This window comes from Salvelinus fontinalis, chromosome 30 (genome assembly GCF_029448725.1).
Source record: "Salvelinus fontinalis isolate EN_2023a chromosome 30, ASM2944872v1, whole genome shotgun sequence".
Classification (NCBI taxonomy): domain Eukaryota; kingdom Metazoa; phylum Chordata; class Actinopteri; order Salmoniformes; family Salmonidae; genus Salvelinus; species Salvelinus fontinalis.
In genome coordinates this window covers 32,613,530-32,634,082 of record NC_074694.1, presented here as the reverse complement: position 1 = coordinate 32,634,082, position 20,553 = coordinate 32,613,530, and the positions used below count along the sequence as shown (strand labels likewise).

The 20,553-nt window shown below is 42.4% G+C and overlaps 1 protein-coding gene across 4 annotated transcripts; it reads left to right on the top strand.

Moving 5' to 3' along the window:
* Positions 1–13,151: 13,151 nt before the first annotated feature.
* On the top strand, positions 13,152–19,584 carry nme2a (NME/NM23 nucleoside diphosphate kinase 2a). 4 transcript variants are annotated; one of them, XM_055890527.1, is made up of 5 exons: positions 13,152–13,358; positions 17,528–17,657; positions 18,568–18,669; positions 18,957–19,069; positions 19,285–19,584. In XM_055890527.1, exons 2-5 carry the CDS (start codon positions 17,532–17,534, stop codon positions 19,397–19,399), a joined length of 456 nt encoding a protein of 151 aa, XP_055746502.1. In that variant the 5' UTR covers positions 13,152–13,358; positions 17,528–17,531; the 3' UTR covers positions 19,400–19,584. The 4 variants fall into 4 exon arrangements, with proteins under 4 accessions (XP_055746502.1, XP_055746500.1, XP_055746504.1 ...); XM_055890525.1 differs by having other exon boundaries at positions 13,155–13,358; positions 17,485–17,657; XM_055890529.1 differs by lacking the exon at positions 13,152–13,358 and adding an exon at positions 16,628–16,760.
* The last annotated feature ends 969 nt before the right edge of the window (positions 19,585–20,553 follow it).

Here is a 20,553-nt window from a genome sequence, read left to right as displayed (position 1 = left end):
TTTCTACAACTTGATTGGAGTCCACCTGTGGTAAATTCTATTTATTGGACATGATTTGGAAAGGCACACAGCTGACAGTGCACGTCAGAGCCAAAACCAAGCCATGAGGTCGAAGAAAAAAAAAAAAGAAAAAAAAAAGCCATGAGGTTGAAGGAATTCTCCGTAGAACGCCAAGACAGGATTGTGCCGCTGCACAGATCTGGGGAATGGCACCAAAAAATGTCTGCAGCATTGAAGGTCCCCAAGAACACATTGGCCTCCATCATTTTTAAATGGAAGAAGTTTGGAACCACTAAGACTTCCTAGAGTTGGACGCCCGGCCAAAATGAGCAATCGGTGGAGAAGGGCCTTGGTCAGGGAGGTGACCAAGAACACAATGGTCACTCTGACAGAGCTCTAGAGTTTCTCTGTGGAGATGGGAGAACCTTCCAGAAGAACAACCATATCTGCAGCACTCTGCAGCAATCAGGTTTTTATGGTAGAGTGGCCAGACGGAAGCCACTTCTCAGTAAAAGGCACATGACAGCCCGCTTGGGGTTTGCCAAAAGGCATCTAAAGGATTCTCAGACCATGAAAAACAAGATTCTCTGGTCTGATGAAACCAAGATTGAACTCTTTGGCCTGAATGTCAAGCGTCACGTCTGGAAGAAACCTGGCACAATCCCTACGGTGAGGCACGATGGTGGCAGAATCATGCTGTGGGGATGTTTTTTAGCGGCAGGGACTGGGAGACTAGTCAGGATCGAGGGAAAGATGAACGGAGCAAAATACAGAGAGATCCTTGATGAAAACCTGCTCCAGATCGCTCAGGACCTCAGACTCGGGCGAAGGTTCACCTTCCAACAGGACATCGGCCCTAAGCACACAGCCAAGACAACGCCAAGACAAAGTCTCTGAATGTCCTTGAGTGGCCCAGCCAGAGCCCGGACTGAACCCGATCAAACATCTCTGGAGAGACCTGAAAATACCTGGGCAGCAACACTCCCCATGCAACCTGACAGAGCTTGAGAGGATCTGCAGAGAAGAATGGGAGAAACTCCCCAAATATAGGTGTGCCAAGCTTGTAACGTTATACCCAAGAAGACTTGAGGCTGTAATCGCTGCCAAAGGTGCTTCAACAAAGTACTAAGTAAAAGGTCTGAATACTTATGTAAATGTGATATTCCTGTTTTTGCTTTGTCATTATGGGGTATTGTGTGTCGATTGATGAGGCTTTTTTATTTTTTTTATCCATTTTAGAATAAGGCTGTAACGTAACAAAATGTGGAAAAAGGGAAGCGGTCTGAATACTTTCCGAATGCACTGTAAATGTGTATTTAGCAGATGCTTTTATCACACCATAGTGCTAGCAGACTTCTGATACCAATGCAGGGTGAAAGGGGGGGCCACAAAATGTGAACTGTTTTAGAACATGTTTTTGGTATTTTGAAAATGTCAAATAAATTGCAGTGTAGTTCAGCCCAGTGTAATTCAAATGACTAAATAATTCCCACAAAATATGTATACACAGAACATGGTTGCCATGTTCGCAGAATATAAGATATTAATGTTCTAGACACGTTTCATGGAAACGTTGCATGAACAGTCATGTCTCCAGTTTTCTGAGGTTTAGGAGAATATGCCATCAACTTCTAACCAAACATACACTGTACTTTGATCTTCCCACTGTGCGACCCTGTCAAGTATTGGATATTCTATTCTCATCGTTGATTTAAGTGACTTATTTCAGCAATTTAACGGCTTTCTGTATTGTTGTCTAATGTTGGTGGGGCATGTTGGCCTGTTTTAATGACACACCTGAACGCCTGACATATTTTTTATTGTGTTTTTTTTAACGGAGCTGAGTTTTACTTTAAAGTGGATTCACCCTATTGCTTACACCTATTAAGTTGTTTCATCTACATAAGTTCCTAGGGAGAAGGGGTTAGGTTTTCTTCTGGACAGGGCCTAACTATACTGGCCCAATAAGCACATTTCTTAGAGATATCCCTTATTAGGCTAGTGGTTAGGGCACAGGTGTCAAACTCATTCCACGGAGGGCCGAGTGTCTGCGGGTTTTCGCTCCACCCTTGTACTTGATTGATGAATTAACATCACTAATTAGTTAGGAACTCCCCACACCTGGTTGTCTAGGGCTTTATTGAAAGGAAAAACCAAAAACCTGCAGACACTAGGCCCTCCGTGGAATGAGTTTGACACCCCTGGGTTAGGGTGTTCATCATTGGTGCTGGTGGCCTGGGTTTGAAAAATGCTAGGTGAGTCACATTACTCCAGAGCTCTTCAACCCTGTTCCTGGAGAGCTACTGTCCTGTAGGTTTTCACTCAAATCCTAATCTAGCACACCTGATTCTAACAATTAGCTGGTTGATAAATTGAAGCAGATTAGCTCCAATACAATTTCTTTGGAGTGAAAACCTACAGGAGGGTAGCTCTGCAGGAACAGGGTTGGAGTGAAAACCTACAGGAGGGTAGCTCTGCAGGAACAGGGTTGAAGAGCCCTGCTCTACTCTCATATTCTTATTAATATATGTTCCCTGACCATGCCAACAGACAACGAGCTATGAATGCATCAGTGGTTCACCAATTAGGGCCTTGATTGGCAACAGTAACAAGGCGTGATGTGTAATTAACCACTTTTTGGGGAGAACGTTTCTTCAGGACCATCAGGTGACGTCGTGACAACTGATACACAGAAATTCTCTTGCAACTTTCCCATGAAACGTGTCTAGAACATTCATATCTTATGTTCTGAGAACATGGCAGCCATGTTCTGTGTATGTTTGGCGGGATGTTGATGGGATATTCTCCTAATCCACAGAAAACTGTACACATGGATGTTCTTGCAATGTTCTCGTGAAATGTGTCTAGAACATTAATATTGGATATTCTGTAGTAGTTCTGTATTGTCTGTTTGACATTAATTTGCATCATTCGTGGGAGACGACATGTTTACTGTTTTGTTTTGCAGCTGAAGAGATGTTCAGGGAACTACTTGTGCTCTCCAAGTAACAACTTTGACACAGGTGTAACATGTCATTACTCGAACTCTTCCACCATATTGATAGAAGATTATTTCAGCTTGTTACTACTTAGTCCATGATGTCTATGGTTCCACTCTAACTCATTCACACTGCCACACTGCCATCTTGTTGAGGTAGATATAATGGCATGCGGGGGATTGTTGCAATGGGCTGAGCCACAAATCTAAATGCATCCTCTCCTTGGGTGCATCTCCATTATCTTAAGTGGCTTCTTTTCCTGTGGCTTTGAATTAGTGTACATTAAGGAGAGGAGACAAGGAGTGGAAGTTACTTTAGAGTGTTGAGATGGACCCTATCACCCAACCATCCTAAAGCAAGGGCGGTTTTTATGAGTCATAGCAATAGAGTGTTGTGTACAAATAGATGTCAGGCAGATGTAGATATCATCCATAATTCAGATGTTTGAAGGAGTTCATATGCCGTCCTATTTTGTTCCTAAAAGTACACTACTCTTGTTTTAGAAGGTTATGAGTGCTTAAGTTTTAAATCATGTACACGGAGATGTGAACATTTTATGGAATTCTTAAGTATGCTGAGAATGCTCCTTACCTCGACTCAATGACCCTCGGTTTATGGTGATATTGTGGGAGTCACAGATCGAAGTGTGTGTGTGTGTGATTACAAGTTCATTTCAGACATCTTGATAAATATTCACTGCAAAAAAACACTGAAAACAGGGGTGAAACTCATTCGAACTGACAAGAAAACAGATCTCTTTCGACAAAGCTGTTAAATTATGGATTCATAAACTACTGCATTTCTGAGGTAATGTGTGCCCTTCTGAATCCACACTACATATACTGCTTATGAGGGGCAATGGGCTGTAGAGGAGGGCTACAACTTTGATCCCAATGGGCAGTCTACTACAACAATGACTCCATCCCCTTTGGACAGGCAGAGGTGTTTGGATAACAGGAAAATATTGTGGTAAAACTGACCAAAAATGTAATCGCTTTTGTTGCAGATCATTCATTCTGGTGGCATGAGAAAATATCTGTCTCCAGACATTTAGTCTGGCCCCCTAGAAGAGAATATAGAGTAGTTAAATCTTCCTAATGCAATAGCTGTCCCTCTCAGGCCTTTTAAATGTCACCAGAATTTAATTGAGAATGCCTCATCAATTCCAATTAAATTCTTAAATTTGAATTGAATTAGTAATTATTATTATTTATTTATTTGTATCATGTTAAAAGGAAATATAATTTAATTCATTGAAATTCAAATGCCTCTTCTATTCTATACTGAACAAAAATGGCTTTGTTACAGACAGAAATACTCAGCACCCCTTCACAGGTTCTGGGCTGGTGTGGTTACACGTGGTCTGCTGTTGTGAGGTCGGTTGGACATACTGCCAAATTCTCTAAAATTATGTTGGAGGAAGCTTAAGGTACAGAAATGAACATCCAATTCTCTGGCAACAGCTCTGGTGGACATTCCTGCAGTCAGCCTGCCAATTACACTCTCCCTCAAAACTTCAGACATCTGTGGCATTGGGTTGTGTAATGAAACTGCACATATTAAAGTGTCTTTTAATTGTCCCCAGCACAATGTGCACCTGTGTAATGATCATACAGTTTAATCAGCTTATTTATATGCCACACCTGTCAGGTGGATGGATTATCTTGGGAAAGGAGAAATGCTCACTAACAGGGATGTAAACAAATATGTGCACAAAATTTGAGAGACGCGTGTGGAACATTTCTGGGATTTTTTTATTTCAGCTCATGAAACATGGGACCAACACTTTACATGTTGTGTTTATACAAATATACATTGTGTACATAAAACATCATACATGTCATTTATACATGCAATTGTTGAAACAATTGATTTTCCAGGCAAACTATTAAAATGAAATCAAAACCTGTATTCGAAGATGTACATTGAGTGTACAAAACATTTCCATGACAGACTGACCATGTGAATCCAGGGGAAAGCTACAGTTTGATTCCTTATTGATGTTACTTATTAAATCCACTTCAATCAATGTAGATGAAAGGGAGGAGACAGGTTAAATAAGGATTTTTAAGCCTGGAGATATGGATTGTGTATGTGTGCCATTCAGAGGGTGAATAGGCAAGACAAAATATTTAATTGCTTTTGAATGGGGTATGGTAGTAGGTTTCAGGCGCACCCGTTTGAGTGTTTCAAGAACTGCAATGCTGCTGGGTTTTTCACGCTCAACGGTTTCTTGTGTGTATTAAGAATGGTCCATCGCGGGCCTCCCGAGTTTAAGGCACTGCATCGTAGTGTTGCAGCGTCACTACAGCCTGGGGTTTGATCCCTGGCTGTGGCACAACCAGCCGTGATCGAGAGTCCCATAGGGCGGCTCACAATTGGCCCAGCTGGGGTGGCTTTACTTGGCTCATTGCACTCTAGTGATTCCTTGTGGCGGGCAGGGCGCCTGCAGGCTGACTGTCGTCGTCAGTTGAATAGTGTTTTCTACAACACATTGGTGCAGTTGGCTTCCAGGTTAAGCGTGGTTAAGCGTGCAGGTGTTAAGAAGCGCAGCTTGGCGGGTCATGTTTCGGAGGATGCATGACTCGACCTTCGCTTCTCCAGTGCCCATTGTGGAGTTGCAGCAATGAGACAAGATCGTAATCACGAAATTGGGGAGAGAAAGGGGGTGAAAATTACTTTAAGGATGGTCCTCCACCTAAAGGACATCCAGCCAACTTGCCACGTCTGTGGGAAGCATTGGAGTCAACATGGGCCAGCATCCCTGTGGAACGCTTTCGACACCTTGTAGTCCATGACCCAACAAATTGAGGCTGTTCTGAGGGCAAAAGGGGGTGCAACTCAATATTAGGACGGTGTTCCTAATGTTTTGTACACTCTGTGTATTTCATTAATCATTTACATTTTGTTCAATATGGGGAAAATACTACACTTCCCAGAATGCATTAATTTAACCAGTTGATCCTGAGGCCTTCAAAAAGAAGCCAAACAGATTAAATTGTTGGTGGAAATGTAGTTGGCTATTCTAAGCATCTAAGCACAAAGGTTAAAATAATATATGAACATTGTTTTATAGAAAAAGTGATATATTTTTTGGTATCTGGAAGTGTGACCGGTCAGATTCTATGGAATTTCTTTGAATTGCACTGAATTAAATATTTCCTGTCACTCAAACTTCAATTTGACATTCTGTGGGTAGTGGCAGGTTTAATTAGAAATTCAACTCATGAGTTGAATGGGAGTCAATTCTGAATTGAGCTTAACCCTGCCTTCCAGGCGATCTGCAACTACCATTAGACCAACCTTTTCCCCTGACAACTCAATATCTATACATTTCTCTCTGGGTGGATCTGTGCCATTTTCACCCTTCCTATTATGAATGGTGATGCCTCTGCTGCAGTATAGAATGATCACACACCATTACAAGCTATTACAGCACAAAGAACTCCCTGCTTCCACACAGCGCACCACATTCTCAATGAAACATGAACTCCACATACAGAGACACGGCCATAAAAACCCTAAGCTGACACACACTTAAGTACAACCACTATACCACCTAGTCTGTCTACTCCACCTCCCCAGAGGAACTTTATAGTAGCCCCATACAACAGAACTACAATCTGCATGCACACACACACAGAGCAGCCTAACCAGATTTCAGGAGTTGAGTGAATAACGTTTACGATCAACAGCCGCTCCGGAATAGCTCCATATTAAAACATGGGTATTAAACAGTACCACTTGGCTGCCGAGGCTCCTAATCCTGGTCTTAACCCCTGGTAAAAATAGGACTGGGTCTAACAGTCATCCAGGCAGCAGAGAGTCAGGAAATTAGAGGAAGGGATTAGCTATCCATTCGGTGAGAGCTGTGGATTGGGGAGGAGAGGGAAGGGAAAGGCTTGAAGAGGTTCTGGCAAGCTAGTGCTTGTTATTCCATTAGACACACTGAGCTGAGAGAGAGGGAGCACATAGAAAAGGAGAAGCTGAAAGGGTGATGAATGATGAATCATGGTTTAGGGATGCATGGAGATAGGAGGGAGGACAAGACAGTGACTAGTGAGACGTCCTCGTATGTTTTTCTGTGTGTGTGTGTGTGTGTGTGTGTGTGTGTGTGTGTGTTGGGGGGGGGGGGGGGGGTTCTGGCTGCTGGTGCGCTGTTCAGCTCGTGTGGCAGGCCTGGCAAGCTGGTGCTTGTTATTCAATTAGACACACTGAGATGAGAGAGAGGGAGCACATAGGAGAGGAGAAGCTGAAAGGGTGATGAATGATGAATCATGGTTTAAGGATGCATGGAGATAGGAGGGAGGACAAGACAGTGACTAGTGAGACTTCCTCATATGGTTGTGTGTGTGAGAGAGTGTAAAGAACCAGTGAAGCATCACCCCATGTTTCTGTAGAACTACACTTCCCCTACCTGTCTAATGCTCACACTAATAAACAGGGAGCTTCTCTACAATTACTTCTGTCTGCAGAAGTTGCTTTCCTTGTGTAATGGTCAGCCAGCTTGCAGAAAGAGACTGGTCTTAGTAGTAAACACTGACTGGGACACAGGCCAAGAGCTCTGGGATGAAGTAGATTCCATCTGAGGGAGATTTGAGTCAGTGTTGAGATTTCAAATGTTTTCATACTAAAAAGCTTCAGGGGAGTTGCTCTAAAATTCTCAGTCCATTTTCACAGAATTAAGTTTAAGTCACAGGGAGAGGAGATGAGTATGTAGGTCATACACAATAAAAACGCTTCTACATAGTGCCAAATAAGGGTTGTTTGGCTTGTAACCATAGCAGGTTTCTTTTTGGTGCTATATATTTTTTTTTAAATGTAAGGTTCTATAATGTTCATGAGGTTCTAAATGGAATCTTCATGGTGCTATTAAAGAACCCTTTCCTAAGGTTCTACAAAACACCAAAAAAAAGGTTCCGCTATGGTTACAACAACCCTTTTTGGGACTATATAGAACTATTTTTAATGGTTCTTTAAAGAACCTTTATGGCGAATGGTTCTATAAATAACATTTTATTTTTCTCAAAAGTTCTTTGTAGATCCTTAAGAAAAACCATAAAGTTTTTAAAATTCTGGTTAGCCATATTATATTGTTATAATTCCATAGGTGTTCTTCTTGTGTTAATTGACAAGTTTATTCAGGTGTGTAAACTGTAACAGCGGTACCCATTACATTCAGCATTACAGCACTCAAATCAAATGGTGTTGGTCACGTACACAGATTCGCAGATGTTATCGCAGGTGCAATGAAATGCTTGTGTTTCTAGCTCCAACAGTGCAGTAATACCTAGCAAGAATAAAATATATATATACACACATAATCCAGAAAAATAAAGAAATTAAAGAAATATCAGAACGAGCAATGTCAGAGACTGGACTATAAATATATATACAGTACATATTTTACATTTACATTTAAGTCATTTAGCAGACGCTCTTATCCAGAGCGACTTACAAATAATATAATTTGACTTACATATAATAATAATGGTGTGTTTTGTATGTAACCATTATTACAGTGACCAGTGTTCAATGACTAGAATACAGTATATACATATAAAGTGGGGGGAAAAGTATGTAAACATTATTAAAGTGAAAAGTGTTCAATGACTCTATAGATATAGGGCAGCAGTCTCTAAGGTGCAGGGTAGAATACCAGTTGGTAGCCGACTAGAACAGTTACTAAGGCTAGTGGTGACAGTTAAACAGTCTGATTGCCTGGAGATAGAAGCTGTTTCTAAGTCTCTCGGTCCCAACTTTGATGCACCTGTACTGTCTCCGCCTTCTAGATGGTAGCAGGGTGAAAAGGCCGTGGCTCGGGTGGCTGAGGTCCTTGACGATCTTCTTGGCCTTTCTGTGACACCAAGTGCGGTAGATGTCCTCGAGGGCAGGCAGTGTGCCCCCAGTGATGTGTTGGGCTGACCGCACCACCGTCTGGAGAGCCCTGCAGCTGTGTATATGTAACTAAACGGGATAAAAAAACATTTATAAGATGTGATGAACATGTACTATGTTTACAGGTACATTCTTAAGTGGTGAGTCTGTTTTAGTCTCAACAGTGATGTAATTCACACCATCACCTGACTGAAGTCAGAGAGGTCAGCCAGCACCTTTTAGGTTTGAATCGGATGTATAGCAGCGATGCATCTCAATAGTCTAATATGGCCTTCCTGGTTTCACCTGTCCAACTCTTTCACACCAGTGTAATGTTCTTTAGGGAAGGAGATGAGGAGGGGATGCCACATTAGACTATTGAGATGCACCCATTAGCATTCCACCAGACTACCCCAAACAGGTTTGTGATTTGGGCCCATATCCACAAAGTGTCTCAGAGTAGGAGTGCTGAACTACACTGTAAAAAAATACAAAAAACAATTGCTTAATCAGTGTTATTCTGTGAGTTGGGTGGACTTCAGAAGGACAATCATTTTTATTTAATTTGATTTATTTCACCTTTATTTAACCAGGTAGGCTAGTTGAGAACAAGTTCTCATTTACAACTGCGACCTGGCCAAGATAAAGCAAAGCAGTGTGACACAAACAACAACACAGAGTTACACATGGAATAAACAAACATACAGTCAATATCACAATAGAAAAAGTCTATATACAATGTGTGCAAATGAGGTAGGACAAGGGAGGTAAGGCAATAAATAGGCCATGGTGGCGAAATAATTACAATATAGCAATTAAACACTGGAGTGATAGATGTGCAGAAGAAGAGTGTGCAAGTAGAGATACTGGGGTGCAAAGGAGCACAATAAATAACAGTATGGGGATGAGGTAGTTGGATGGGCTATTTACAGATGAGCTATGTGCAGTGAACTGTGAGCTGCTCTGACAGCTGGTGCTTAAAGCTAGTGAGGGAGATATGAGTCTTAATCTTCAGTGATTTTTGCAGTTCATTCCAGTCATTGACAGCAGATAACTGTAAGGAAAGGCAGCCAAAGGAGGAATTGGCATTGGGGATGACCAGTGAAATATACCTGCTGGAGTGCGTGCTACAGGTGGGTGCTGCTATGGTGACCAGTGAGCTGAGATAAGGCGGGGCTTTACCTAGCAAAGACTTAGATGACCATAGATGACCAGGAGCCAGTGGGTTTGGCGACGAATATGAAGCGAGGGCCAGCCAACGAGAGTATACAGGTCGCAGTGGTGGGTAGTATATGGGGCTTTGGTGACAAAACGGATGGCACTGTGATAGACTGCATCCAATTTGCTGAGTAGAGTGTTGGAGACTATTTTGTAAATGACATCGTCGAAGTCAAGGACCGGTAGGATAGTTCGTTTTACGATGGTATGTTTGGCAGAATGAGTGAAGGAGGCTTTGTTGCAAAATAGGAAGCCGATTCTAGATTTAATTTTGGATTGGAGATGCTTAATGTGATTCTGGAAGTAGAGTTTTACAGTCTAACCAGACACCTAAGTATTTGTAGTTGTCCACATTTTAAGTCAGAACCGTCCAGAGTAGTGATGCTGGACAGGCGGGTAGGTGTGGGCAGCGATCGGTTGAAGAGCATACATTTAGTTTTACTTGCATTTAAGAGCAGTTGCAGGCCTTGGAAGGAGAGTTGTATGGCATTGAAGCTTGTCTGGAGGTTAGTTAACACTGTCCAAAGAAGGGCCAGAAGTATACAGAATGGTGTTGTCTGCGTAGAGGTGGATCAGAGACTCACCAGCAGCAAGAGTGATATCATTGATGTACACAGAGAAAAGAGAAGAGAAATTGAGTTAATACGTGAACGTTTGTTTACTCAACAAAATTCCTCACAGTTAGCTGAATGCATATTACTTGTTGAGTCGTTTTAAAAATTCATGTTTGTCTTTGGAAGGCAACACTATGTTGGTTGCATAGACTCAGAATCCTATTGCAGCTGGTTGCCTAAAAATTATATGTTGAATCAACAAACTCTGCTCGAAGTGAGCTGAATTTGAACAAGCTTGTTGAGTAAAATTACAAATGAATGTTTGCTCAAAACCACTCAAAACCTCACCCATCATTATCATATTTCCCAGCATGCTCAATTGCAGATTGATTTTCAGAATTGTTTGTTCCAATACCTGTGTTTTTGCATGTACATTGATTGTTTTTTTATCCTACTAACAGTCACTTTTTATGTACTGTAGGTACAAAGTATTGATCATTTTACTTTGGAAGCAAGAAGTGAGCCTCCACCCCTAACCTCCCATCCCATTGCCCCAATCCCACCCATCCAACATCTCTCCATCAAACCACCCACCTCCTGTCACCCCCCTTCCTTAGCAACTATGGCTGTTTGTCAGTCACCTACTGCAACTGCGATAGCATCTTTGCGCAAAATGTTACGCAGCATCATCTGGATATGTATGCAACAAAAGTTCAACATTCACCTTCTGCTACCAGTTCTGTCAAGCCGTCTACTCATACAGTTTGACTCATACAGTTTGACGCATACATTCGACAAATCCAACATATGCACCCCACAGAACGCACTGCAACTGTCTCTGCAATGCAATGCTGCAAGGCAAACGCAGCATTTCATTGGAAATTATTATAATTCTGGCATACCAAAATGCAATGTGGCTGTCGGTGTAGCCTAGCAGGCAAACCGGTTTAGCATACTAGTCTGGTGTCTGCAGTGTTGTTGCTGCATGGTGACACATCCTTCATTGTGAGTGATAACCAAACTATGCCAATCCCAACAGGTCATTACAAGTATGCTTTGTACACATAGACTCTACTGTCTGTAGTAGGCTACCTTTTTCCAAACTCAGTTTTTGTTTCTTTTCCTTGCCTGAGAATACATTTTTGAATTAAATTCCAAAATTTTCACCCAATTATCTTTGACTCAAGTTAATTCATCAATGTGTAGTCTATAGTAAAAAACATTATACAGATTGAGTCAAACATTTAGCCTATTACACTGATCAAAAATATGAACGCAACATGTAAAGTGTTGGTCCCATGTTTCATGAACTGAAATAAAAGATCACAGAAATGTTCCATAGGCACAATCTTTCAAATTTTGTGCACAAATTTGTTTACAAAGCATTTCTTCTTTGCCAAAATAATCCATCCACGTGACAGGTGTGGCATATCAGGAAGCTGATTAAACAAAATGATCATTACACAGGTGCACTTTGTGCTGGGGACAATAAAAGGTTTCGTCACACAACACAATGCCCCAGATGTCTCAAGTTTTGAGGGAGCGTGCAATTGCCATGCTGACTGCAGGAATGTCCACCAGAGCTGTTGCCAGAGAATTGAATGTTCACTTCTCTGGCAACAGCTCTGTTGTTGCCAGAGAGCATCTGTTGGTCAGCCGCCTCCAATGTCGTTTTAGAGAATTTGGCAGTATGTCCAACCGGCCTCACAACCGCAGACCACATGGATGGCGTCATGTGGGCGAGCGGTTTGCTGATGTCAATGTTGTGAACAGAGTACGCCATGGTGGCGGTGGGGTTATGCAATGGGCAGGCATAAGCTACCGACAACAAACACAATTGTATTTTATTGATGGCAATTTGAATGCACAGAAATACCGTGACGAGATCCTGAGACCCATTGTGAGGCCCATTTTCTTTCAAGTATATGTGACCAACAGATGCTTATCTGTATTCTCAGTCATGTGAAATCCATAGATTAGGGCTGAGGGTCGGTCTCTCAACATCCCTCAGCTCTCCTTTTTCTGCACTGACACTGACCGTCTTCCAGCTGATTGCAAAACTCGAGTCGCATCTCATTATTTCTGCCTCATGCACAAACTTCTGTTGTTACTCCTATGAACAGAGAAAGTGAAATATTCCTTGATATTAAAAAAGACCCAAGCCGCTGATAATAACAACAATGCAAGCCTAGATACACTTTCCTCCTCGTTACTGCTGCAGTGCTTGTTGTAGAGCCGAGTGGAAATAGGAAGAATGCCCATGGTATGCCTTTTAAAAGTGTTGACAGTGCTGAGAAAGAACTTAAGCATGAACACACTCAGTAAACAGCATCTCTTTGCTGTATTCGTTGACACTCTCTAGCCATGGTTATTTTATGCCTGATACGTTAACGCAGACACGGTCATCTAAGCCATCTGATTGGCCAGCAGTAGGCCTAGTGCACTTGATTTGCTCTCTGGGACTGCCGGGAAGGCAAAGTTTGCAGCTTCAGACACATGGAAACACTGCTCGCCACTCAGGCAGTTTACTTTTTTAACCATTATATGGTTAATTTGATCCCAGCCAATCACAGTTTAGCTGTTCACGCATCTCACTCCTTGAGGTTTAGTTATAAAAAATCTTTGCTGAGATCGCGTACTGAGTGTGGGTGACCAACTGAAGAGTGGCTCCCAACTTTTCTACAACTGTTTTGTGTGCGTTCAGATACTAGTGAGTATTGTTTGAGGTTATATCGTAATTCTATTGAAAGCCCGAGTGTTAATTGCCATTAGTAGTGTTCATTTCACCTTTATCTGTTGAGTAATGGTAGATTTCTAGACGAGCTGTTAGTCTGATATGGCTTCTCTTTGATGTTTGTATAGGTCCAAAGCCTACTATTTGGTCACATTGTTTGCCTCATGAATATTACCTACATTGTTATTACTTAGTTGTGACATTATGTGGTTGCATGCAAATGCAGAGGCATTGCTTTGTTAGTGCTACAACTAAGTGTAATATGCTACATCATGCTAGTGTGCATGCCTTTGCCTCATGGCAGTGTGGTTGTGCTTGCAGGTGCGCGCGCCATTTTGTTAATTGAAGCCTGTATGTACAAACCTGCTTGTTTAGCCCTGTTAATTGTACTGCTTGTGTCCACAGTGGTTATGGGCATTATTATTATTTCTGTATAATCACTCATTGCAGTAGCATAGCCAGTAATTAGTTGGTGGGTGGGCCTGCAGCAATTTGGGTGGGCCAAAAAAGCTGAGAGAAACTTTGGCATTTTTAAAGCTAATTTCCTGCAATTCTACCATGAAGCAGGCAGGAATCCTTGCCTGTTTCATTACATCACTCCCACTTCTTACACCAATGTAATGAAACAGGCACTGAGAGCGGCTCAAACCCACAACCTTCTAGCCGAAAGCCCAGCGCACCATATACTGTGCCACTAAAGCATGCTCATGTGGCAGAGTTGATATCTGCTTTTATAAACCAGGGTCGCAGCATTATGTAAGTCTATTTGTAATATTGGCCTTACTTTATGTATTAGAGGTCGACCGATTATGATTTTTCAACGCCAATGATACCGATTTATTGGAGGACCAAAAAAAGCCAATACCGATTAATCGGCCGATTTAAAAAAAAAAAATGATATATATATATTTGTAATAATGACAATTACAACAATACTGAATGAACAATGAACACTTATTTTAACTTAATATAATACATCAATAAAATCAATTTAGCATCAAATAAATAATGAAACATGTTCCATTCGGTTTAAATAATGCAAAAACAAAGTGTTGGAGAAGAAAGTAAAAGTGCAATATGTGCCATGTAAAAAAGCTAACGTTTAAGTTCCTTGCTCAGAACATGAGAACATATGAAAGCTGGTGGTTCCTTTTAACATGAGTCTTCAATATTCCCAGGTAAGAAGTTTAATGTTTCAGTTATTTTAGGAATTATAGGACTATTTCTCTCTATACCATTTGTATTTCATATACCTTTGACTATTGGATGTTCTTATAGGCACTTTAGTATTGCCAGTGTAACAGTATAGCCTCGGTCCCTCTCCTCGCGCCGACCTGGGCTCGAACCAGGAACACATCAACAACAGCCACCCTCGAAGCAGCGTTAACCATCGCTCCACAGAGCAAGGGGAACAACTACTTCAAGGTCTCAGAGCGAGTGACGTCACCGATTGAAACGCTATTAGCGCGCACCCCGCTAACTAGCTAACCATTTCACATCAGTTACACCAGCCTAATCTCGGGAGTTGATAGGCTTGAAGTCATAAACAGCTCAATGTTTGAAGCACAGCGAAGAGCTGCTGGCAAACGCACGACAGTGCTGTTTGAATGAATGCGTACGAGCCTGCTGCTGCATACCACCGCTCAGTCAGACTGCTGTATCAAATATCAAATCATAGACTTAATTATAACATAGTAACACACAGAAATACGAGCCTTAGGTCATTAATATGGTCAAATCTGGAAACTATCATTTCGAAAACAAAACGTTTATTCTTTCAGTGAAATAGAGAACCGTTTCGTATTTTATCTAACGGGTGGGATCCCGAAGTCTAAATATTGCTGTTACATTGTACAACCTTCAATGTTATGTCATAATTATGTACAATTCTGGCAAATTAATTACGGTCTTTGTTAGGAATAAATGGTCTTCACACAGTTCACAACGAGCCAGGTGGCCCAAACTGCTGCATATACCCTGACTGCTTGCACAGAATGCAAGAGAAGTGACACAATTTCCCAAGTTTAAAGAAATTCATGTTAGCAGGCAATATTAACTAAATATGCAGGTTTAAAAATATGTACTTGTGTATTGATTTTAAGAAAGGCATTGATGTTTATGGTTAGGTACATTGGTGCAACGACAGTGCTTTTTTCGCGAATGCGCTTGTTAAATCATCACCGTTTGGTGATTCGATGAGAAATTAGTATGCACCGGATCGATTATATGCAACGCAGGACACACTAGATAAACATGTAATATCATCAACCATGTGTAGTTAACTAGTGATTATGTTAAGATTGATTGTTTTTTATAAGATAAGTTTAATGCTAGCTAGCAACTTACCTTGGCTTCTTGCTGCACTCGGGTAACAGGTAGTCAGCCTGGCACACATGCTCCTCGTGGAATGCAATGTAAGGCAGGTGGTTAGAGCGTTGGACTAGTAACCGGAAGGTTGCAAGATCAAATCCCCGAGCTGACAAGGTAAAAATCTGTCGTTCTGCCCCTCAACATGGCAGTTTACCCACCATTCCTAGGCCGTCATTGAAAATAAGAATGTGTTCTTAACTGACTTGCTTAGTTAAATAAAGGTTAAAAAAAAACTTTCAAAAACGGCTTCAATCGGTGTCCAAATATACCAATTACCAATTATTATGAAAACTTGAAAATGGCCCTAATTAGTCGACCATTCTGATTAATCGGTCGACCTCTAGTATGCACTACCCTCTGTAGCGCCTTACAGTCAGATGAAGAGCAGTTGCCATACCAGGCGGTGATGCAACTGGTCAGGATGCTCTCGATGGTGCAGCTGTAGAACTTTTTGAGGATCTGGGGACCCATGCCAAATCTTTTCAGTCTCCTGAGAGGGAAACGGTGTTGTCGTGCCCTCTTCACAACTTTTCTTGGTGTGTTTGGACCATAATAGTTTGTTGGGGATGTGGACACCAAGGAACTTAACTCTGGACCCGCATCCACCCGTCGATGTTAATGGGGGCCTGTTCGGCCCTCCTTTTCCTGTAGTCCACGATCAGCTCCTTTGTCTTGATCACATATATTTGGTTGAGTTGTCAACTAATGTGAATTAAACGTGAAATCAACAAAAAATGACATGTCATTGTATTTAGGTTAAAAAAATGAAATAAATCCCTTGAGTTGATGACCTTTTGCAAATCCATGTTGATTCAACGTCATCACATTGCTTTTTTGCATGATGTGAAAGCAATGTTGAGTCAACCAGTTTTTGCCCAGTGGGCGCCTCCATGTGTAAAACCCAGTAGCGCTCCTGCAATCTGCATTGGATTACTGAAAGCACCGCATTAGCGAAAATAACCTGCCCAGCTCCCTGTCAGTCACTAACCCGGAGGCTCAGTTGTCCAGGTATAGTAAAACTATTGTAGCTATAGTATAGTCTACCTGTTTGTGACCTATTTAACTGATATTATATGTCTATATCTTACTGGGATAGTTGGAACCTTGTTTAATTTGGGATATTTAGTCGTTTAATATCGCGGCAAACACGTTTTAGGCTATTTGTAGCTCTTGTTAGGTGTCGTATAGCCTAGCCTATACCCTCTCCTATGGCGATATGTCATCTGGTGTGAATGCATTTCATTTTGGTGAGTAATTTTCTGCATAGTTTTACCTGGAGAGGCACATGGTCGCCACTCGGGATATTGTCCTACCAGTAGTTGTGAATCAACATTTAGTGCTGTGGTATTTTATTACATTTTATTTGCGCAGTGTTGTTATTTGCGCAGTGTTGGAACAAATCATCCACTAAGGTGATTTTGATGCGGGTGATTAGGTAGATTACCTTCTGGCAGCGGGTGAAAGACGCCACGGAGCATGACAGTTCAGGCTTCAAATGGAAGGCAGAGGGGGTCCAGTGTGCTCAGTGTCATTGGCTCCGTTCATGAGAATGTCCCATGATGGGAGTCAGGGGCCTCGGCACCGCGACCCCAAGCTGAATGTGCCAAATGTGCATCGCGTTTTCTTATAGTCGGTGGAATTCGCCTCTCTCTCTTTTCTATCCTCTCTCTCTTCCATCCCCTCCTTCCCTCTCTTTCTGTCTCATATCACACTCTCCTCTGTCACTGTGTAGCTTTCTCCCTCTTCTCTCTATTCCTTATCTTCTATCCTCATAGCGCCATGTCGAACGAGGAGCGGACTTTCATTGCCATCAAGCCAGACGGAGTTCAGAGGAGGCTTGTTGGAGAAATCATCAAGAGATTTGAGCAAAAGGGCTTCAAAATGGTGGGGATGAAATTCGTCCAGGTACGTTATTCTACTTACTGGAATCTCTATTATTTTATATGTAGGCTGTAGTCCTATACACTTTCAGCGCATTACTAGACAAAATGGTATAGCCAATAAGTAGAACTGAATGGCAGGCCTGTCTGTTATGTAAACAGGCTGACAGCTTTTCTAAATAAGCACACAAATCATCTAAGCAATAACTGCCAATACACATTGTTTGGGCATACAATACACATTGTTTGGACATACAGTGCAGTACAGTGGGGCCTCATCTAGTCCTTGAGGTAGGTCCTAGTGAGCAGATTAGCTTGCTGGCTTTTCTTAACCACATGTATGTTTAGCATAGGTCTCCTGATCCTGTCTGCGTTGGTCTGTGGCCAAGAGGGCTGCCTGTGACCTACGAACCCAGGGATCAGAAGTGCCCACCGATAATAGTCACTGTTTGCAATGGGCTGTTTAAAGGTTAAACACATGCACTCAACGGTTACCTAGTTATAAACTCTAGTGACTTCATGTGATTGATGCTATATACACTATAGCAGAGTGTATCCAGATTTAGGCTCTAGCTTTACGAAACCCTTGTTTTGTTGCGACGTGACTGTTACAGGTTCCTTTACTTCACAGGCGGTTGATGGCACCTTAATTGGGGAGGACGGGCTCGTGGTAATGGCTGGAGCGGAATAGGTGCAATGGTATCAAATACATCAAACACATGGTTTCCATGTGTTCATAGCATTCCATTAGCTCCGTTCCGGCCATTATGATGAACTGTCCTCACCTCAGCAGCCTCCACTGCTTTACTTCTGCTATTCTACCACTGGTGTTCAAACATGGCCCGCTGTATTTTGCTGTGATCTGCCTCGTGTGTGTCTATGGTTATGGTGGATTATTGATGGTTCTGACTGCCTGTTGTGTCTGACTAACCCAGGCCCCGGAATCTCTGCTGAGGGAGCACTACGCTGACCTGGAGGACAGACCTTTCTTCCCAGGCCTTGTCAGCTACATGACTTCAGGACCAGTGGTGGCCATGGTAGGACAGACTTTCCTTGATGTGTTCATTGACAAGTGGTGCAATGGTCTAGTTTCTCCTACAAGAACACAGAAAAGCCTGCACGCTGTAATGCTTCTAATACCATTTCGCAGTGCATGCGTTCACTACCTGTACCACTGTCAGATTATAGCTTTGAGCCGCCAGGCTTGAACATATTCACATTAGTACTCGTATTTTGAAATGTATTTGACCGCTGTGCCTCGAAATGGAAGATCATAAAGAATACTTGGTTAGTACAGTGTTATCCATCTGTGTGTGTGTGCCAGGTGTGGGAAGGGTTCAACGTGGTGAAGACCGGCAGAGTAATGCTGGGAGAGACCAACCCTGCGGACTCCAAACCCGGCACCATCCGAGGGGACTACTGCATCCAAGTGGGCAGGTGAAAATTCATCACACCACTGCACATGATACGAGAAAAGAAAGCAGCGTTTAGTTACACACACACAACAGATAACACACAAAAGCATTTACTAAGTAACGTGTGTTGATATTTTAAAACCTCTGCATCGGTGAAGTCCAGTACTTGCTAAACTATCCAGAGACACTAATTAACCCATCGTTAAGTCTCCATCTTTCTTCCCTTGTTGTTTTCAGGAACATCATCCATGGCAGTGACTCCATAGAGAGTGCCAACACAGAGATCAACCTGTGGTTCAAACCTGAGGAGCTTTGCAGCTACACTAGCTGCTCTACCAGCTGGCTCTACTGATCTAGGATCAGTTTACCATCCACAAACCCTAACCATTAGGACTAGGAGGGGGCTTGTAAAACTGGTCTTAGATCAGAGACAACTTCATCCTACTCTAGCTAGCGACTGAGGACCATTTACTATGGTAAATGTGTGTTTGACTGTCTGTTTTGTTCAACTGAGCTTTCCAATAAAAAAAGGCACAACCCCATCTTTTTTCTTGTTGCTAGGGGTTGCCAAAATCTGGTAACCTTACCGAAATTCACAGCTTTTCCAGAAATCCTGGTTGGAGGATTCTGGATTTCTTGCTTATTCCTTCGTGATTCAGGGAAACTTCCAACCGTGTTTTGTGGAAACCAGGGATTTTATTTGATCTACCTCACATCATGAAAACCCTTTTCTTTCAACAGCCACCCAGTGAATTGCTCGTGACCTGACATGGCCTACAGTAGGTTGATAGGGTTTATTGGTGCATCAACGTCTTGTGGGCCTCAGTCCTGCTGGCCACATTGACAGTTCAAACATTAGCAGGCCTGGTCAGGTCACTGCCAACATTAAGAGGGATTAGCCGGCACCATAATCTTAGGTTGGGATTAACTGTGGATCTGCTGCCTTGCTCAGGTGAGTAAACGGTCAACCTAATGGTGGACGAGCATTTTGGGACCTGGGATGACACAAAGGCTCAAAGGAGGTATCACACACATACTGTATGCTTAGAATAGTACCTGTGTCACTGGGGAAGATTTGACCCAAGATGTCTATCAGACGTGCATGTGATGTGTGCACTGGAACACCTGAGCCTGGCGGATCTCTGTAGTCACTCATTGCAGGACTCTGGAGACGCACTGGGTCCACTGCATGGGTAAGTTACATCTGAGTTACAATCGTTAGCAGCCGCATACAAGCCTAAGATCACCACGCGCAATGCCAAGCATGGGCTGGAGTGGTGTAAAGCTCACCAACTCTGGAGCAGTGGAAACGCGTTCTCTGGCGTGATTAATCCCGCTTCACCATCTGCCAGTCTGACGCATGAATCTGGGTTTGGCGGATGCCAGGAGAATGCTACCTTCCCCAATGCATAGTGCCAACTGTAAAAGTTGGTGGAGGAATAATGTGTGGCTGTTTTTCATGGTCCAGACTAGGCCCCTTAGTTCCAGTGAAGGGAAATCTTAACT

Excerpts from the sequence above, each read along its gene's own strand:
- nme2a (XM_055890527.1), top strand. The coding sequence starts at position 17,532 with ATGTCGAACGAGGAGCGGACTTTCATTGCCATCAAGCCAGACGGAGTT. Across the intron at positions 17,658-18,567 it reads TGGGGATGAAATTCGTCCAG|GCCCCGGAATCTCTGCTGAG; the intron begins GTACGTTATTCT and ends TGACTAACCCAG. Across the intron at positions 19,070-19,284 it reads TACTGCATCCAAGTGGGCAG|GAACATCATCCATGGCAGTG; the intron begins GTGAAAATTCAT and ends TGTTGTTTTCAG.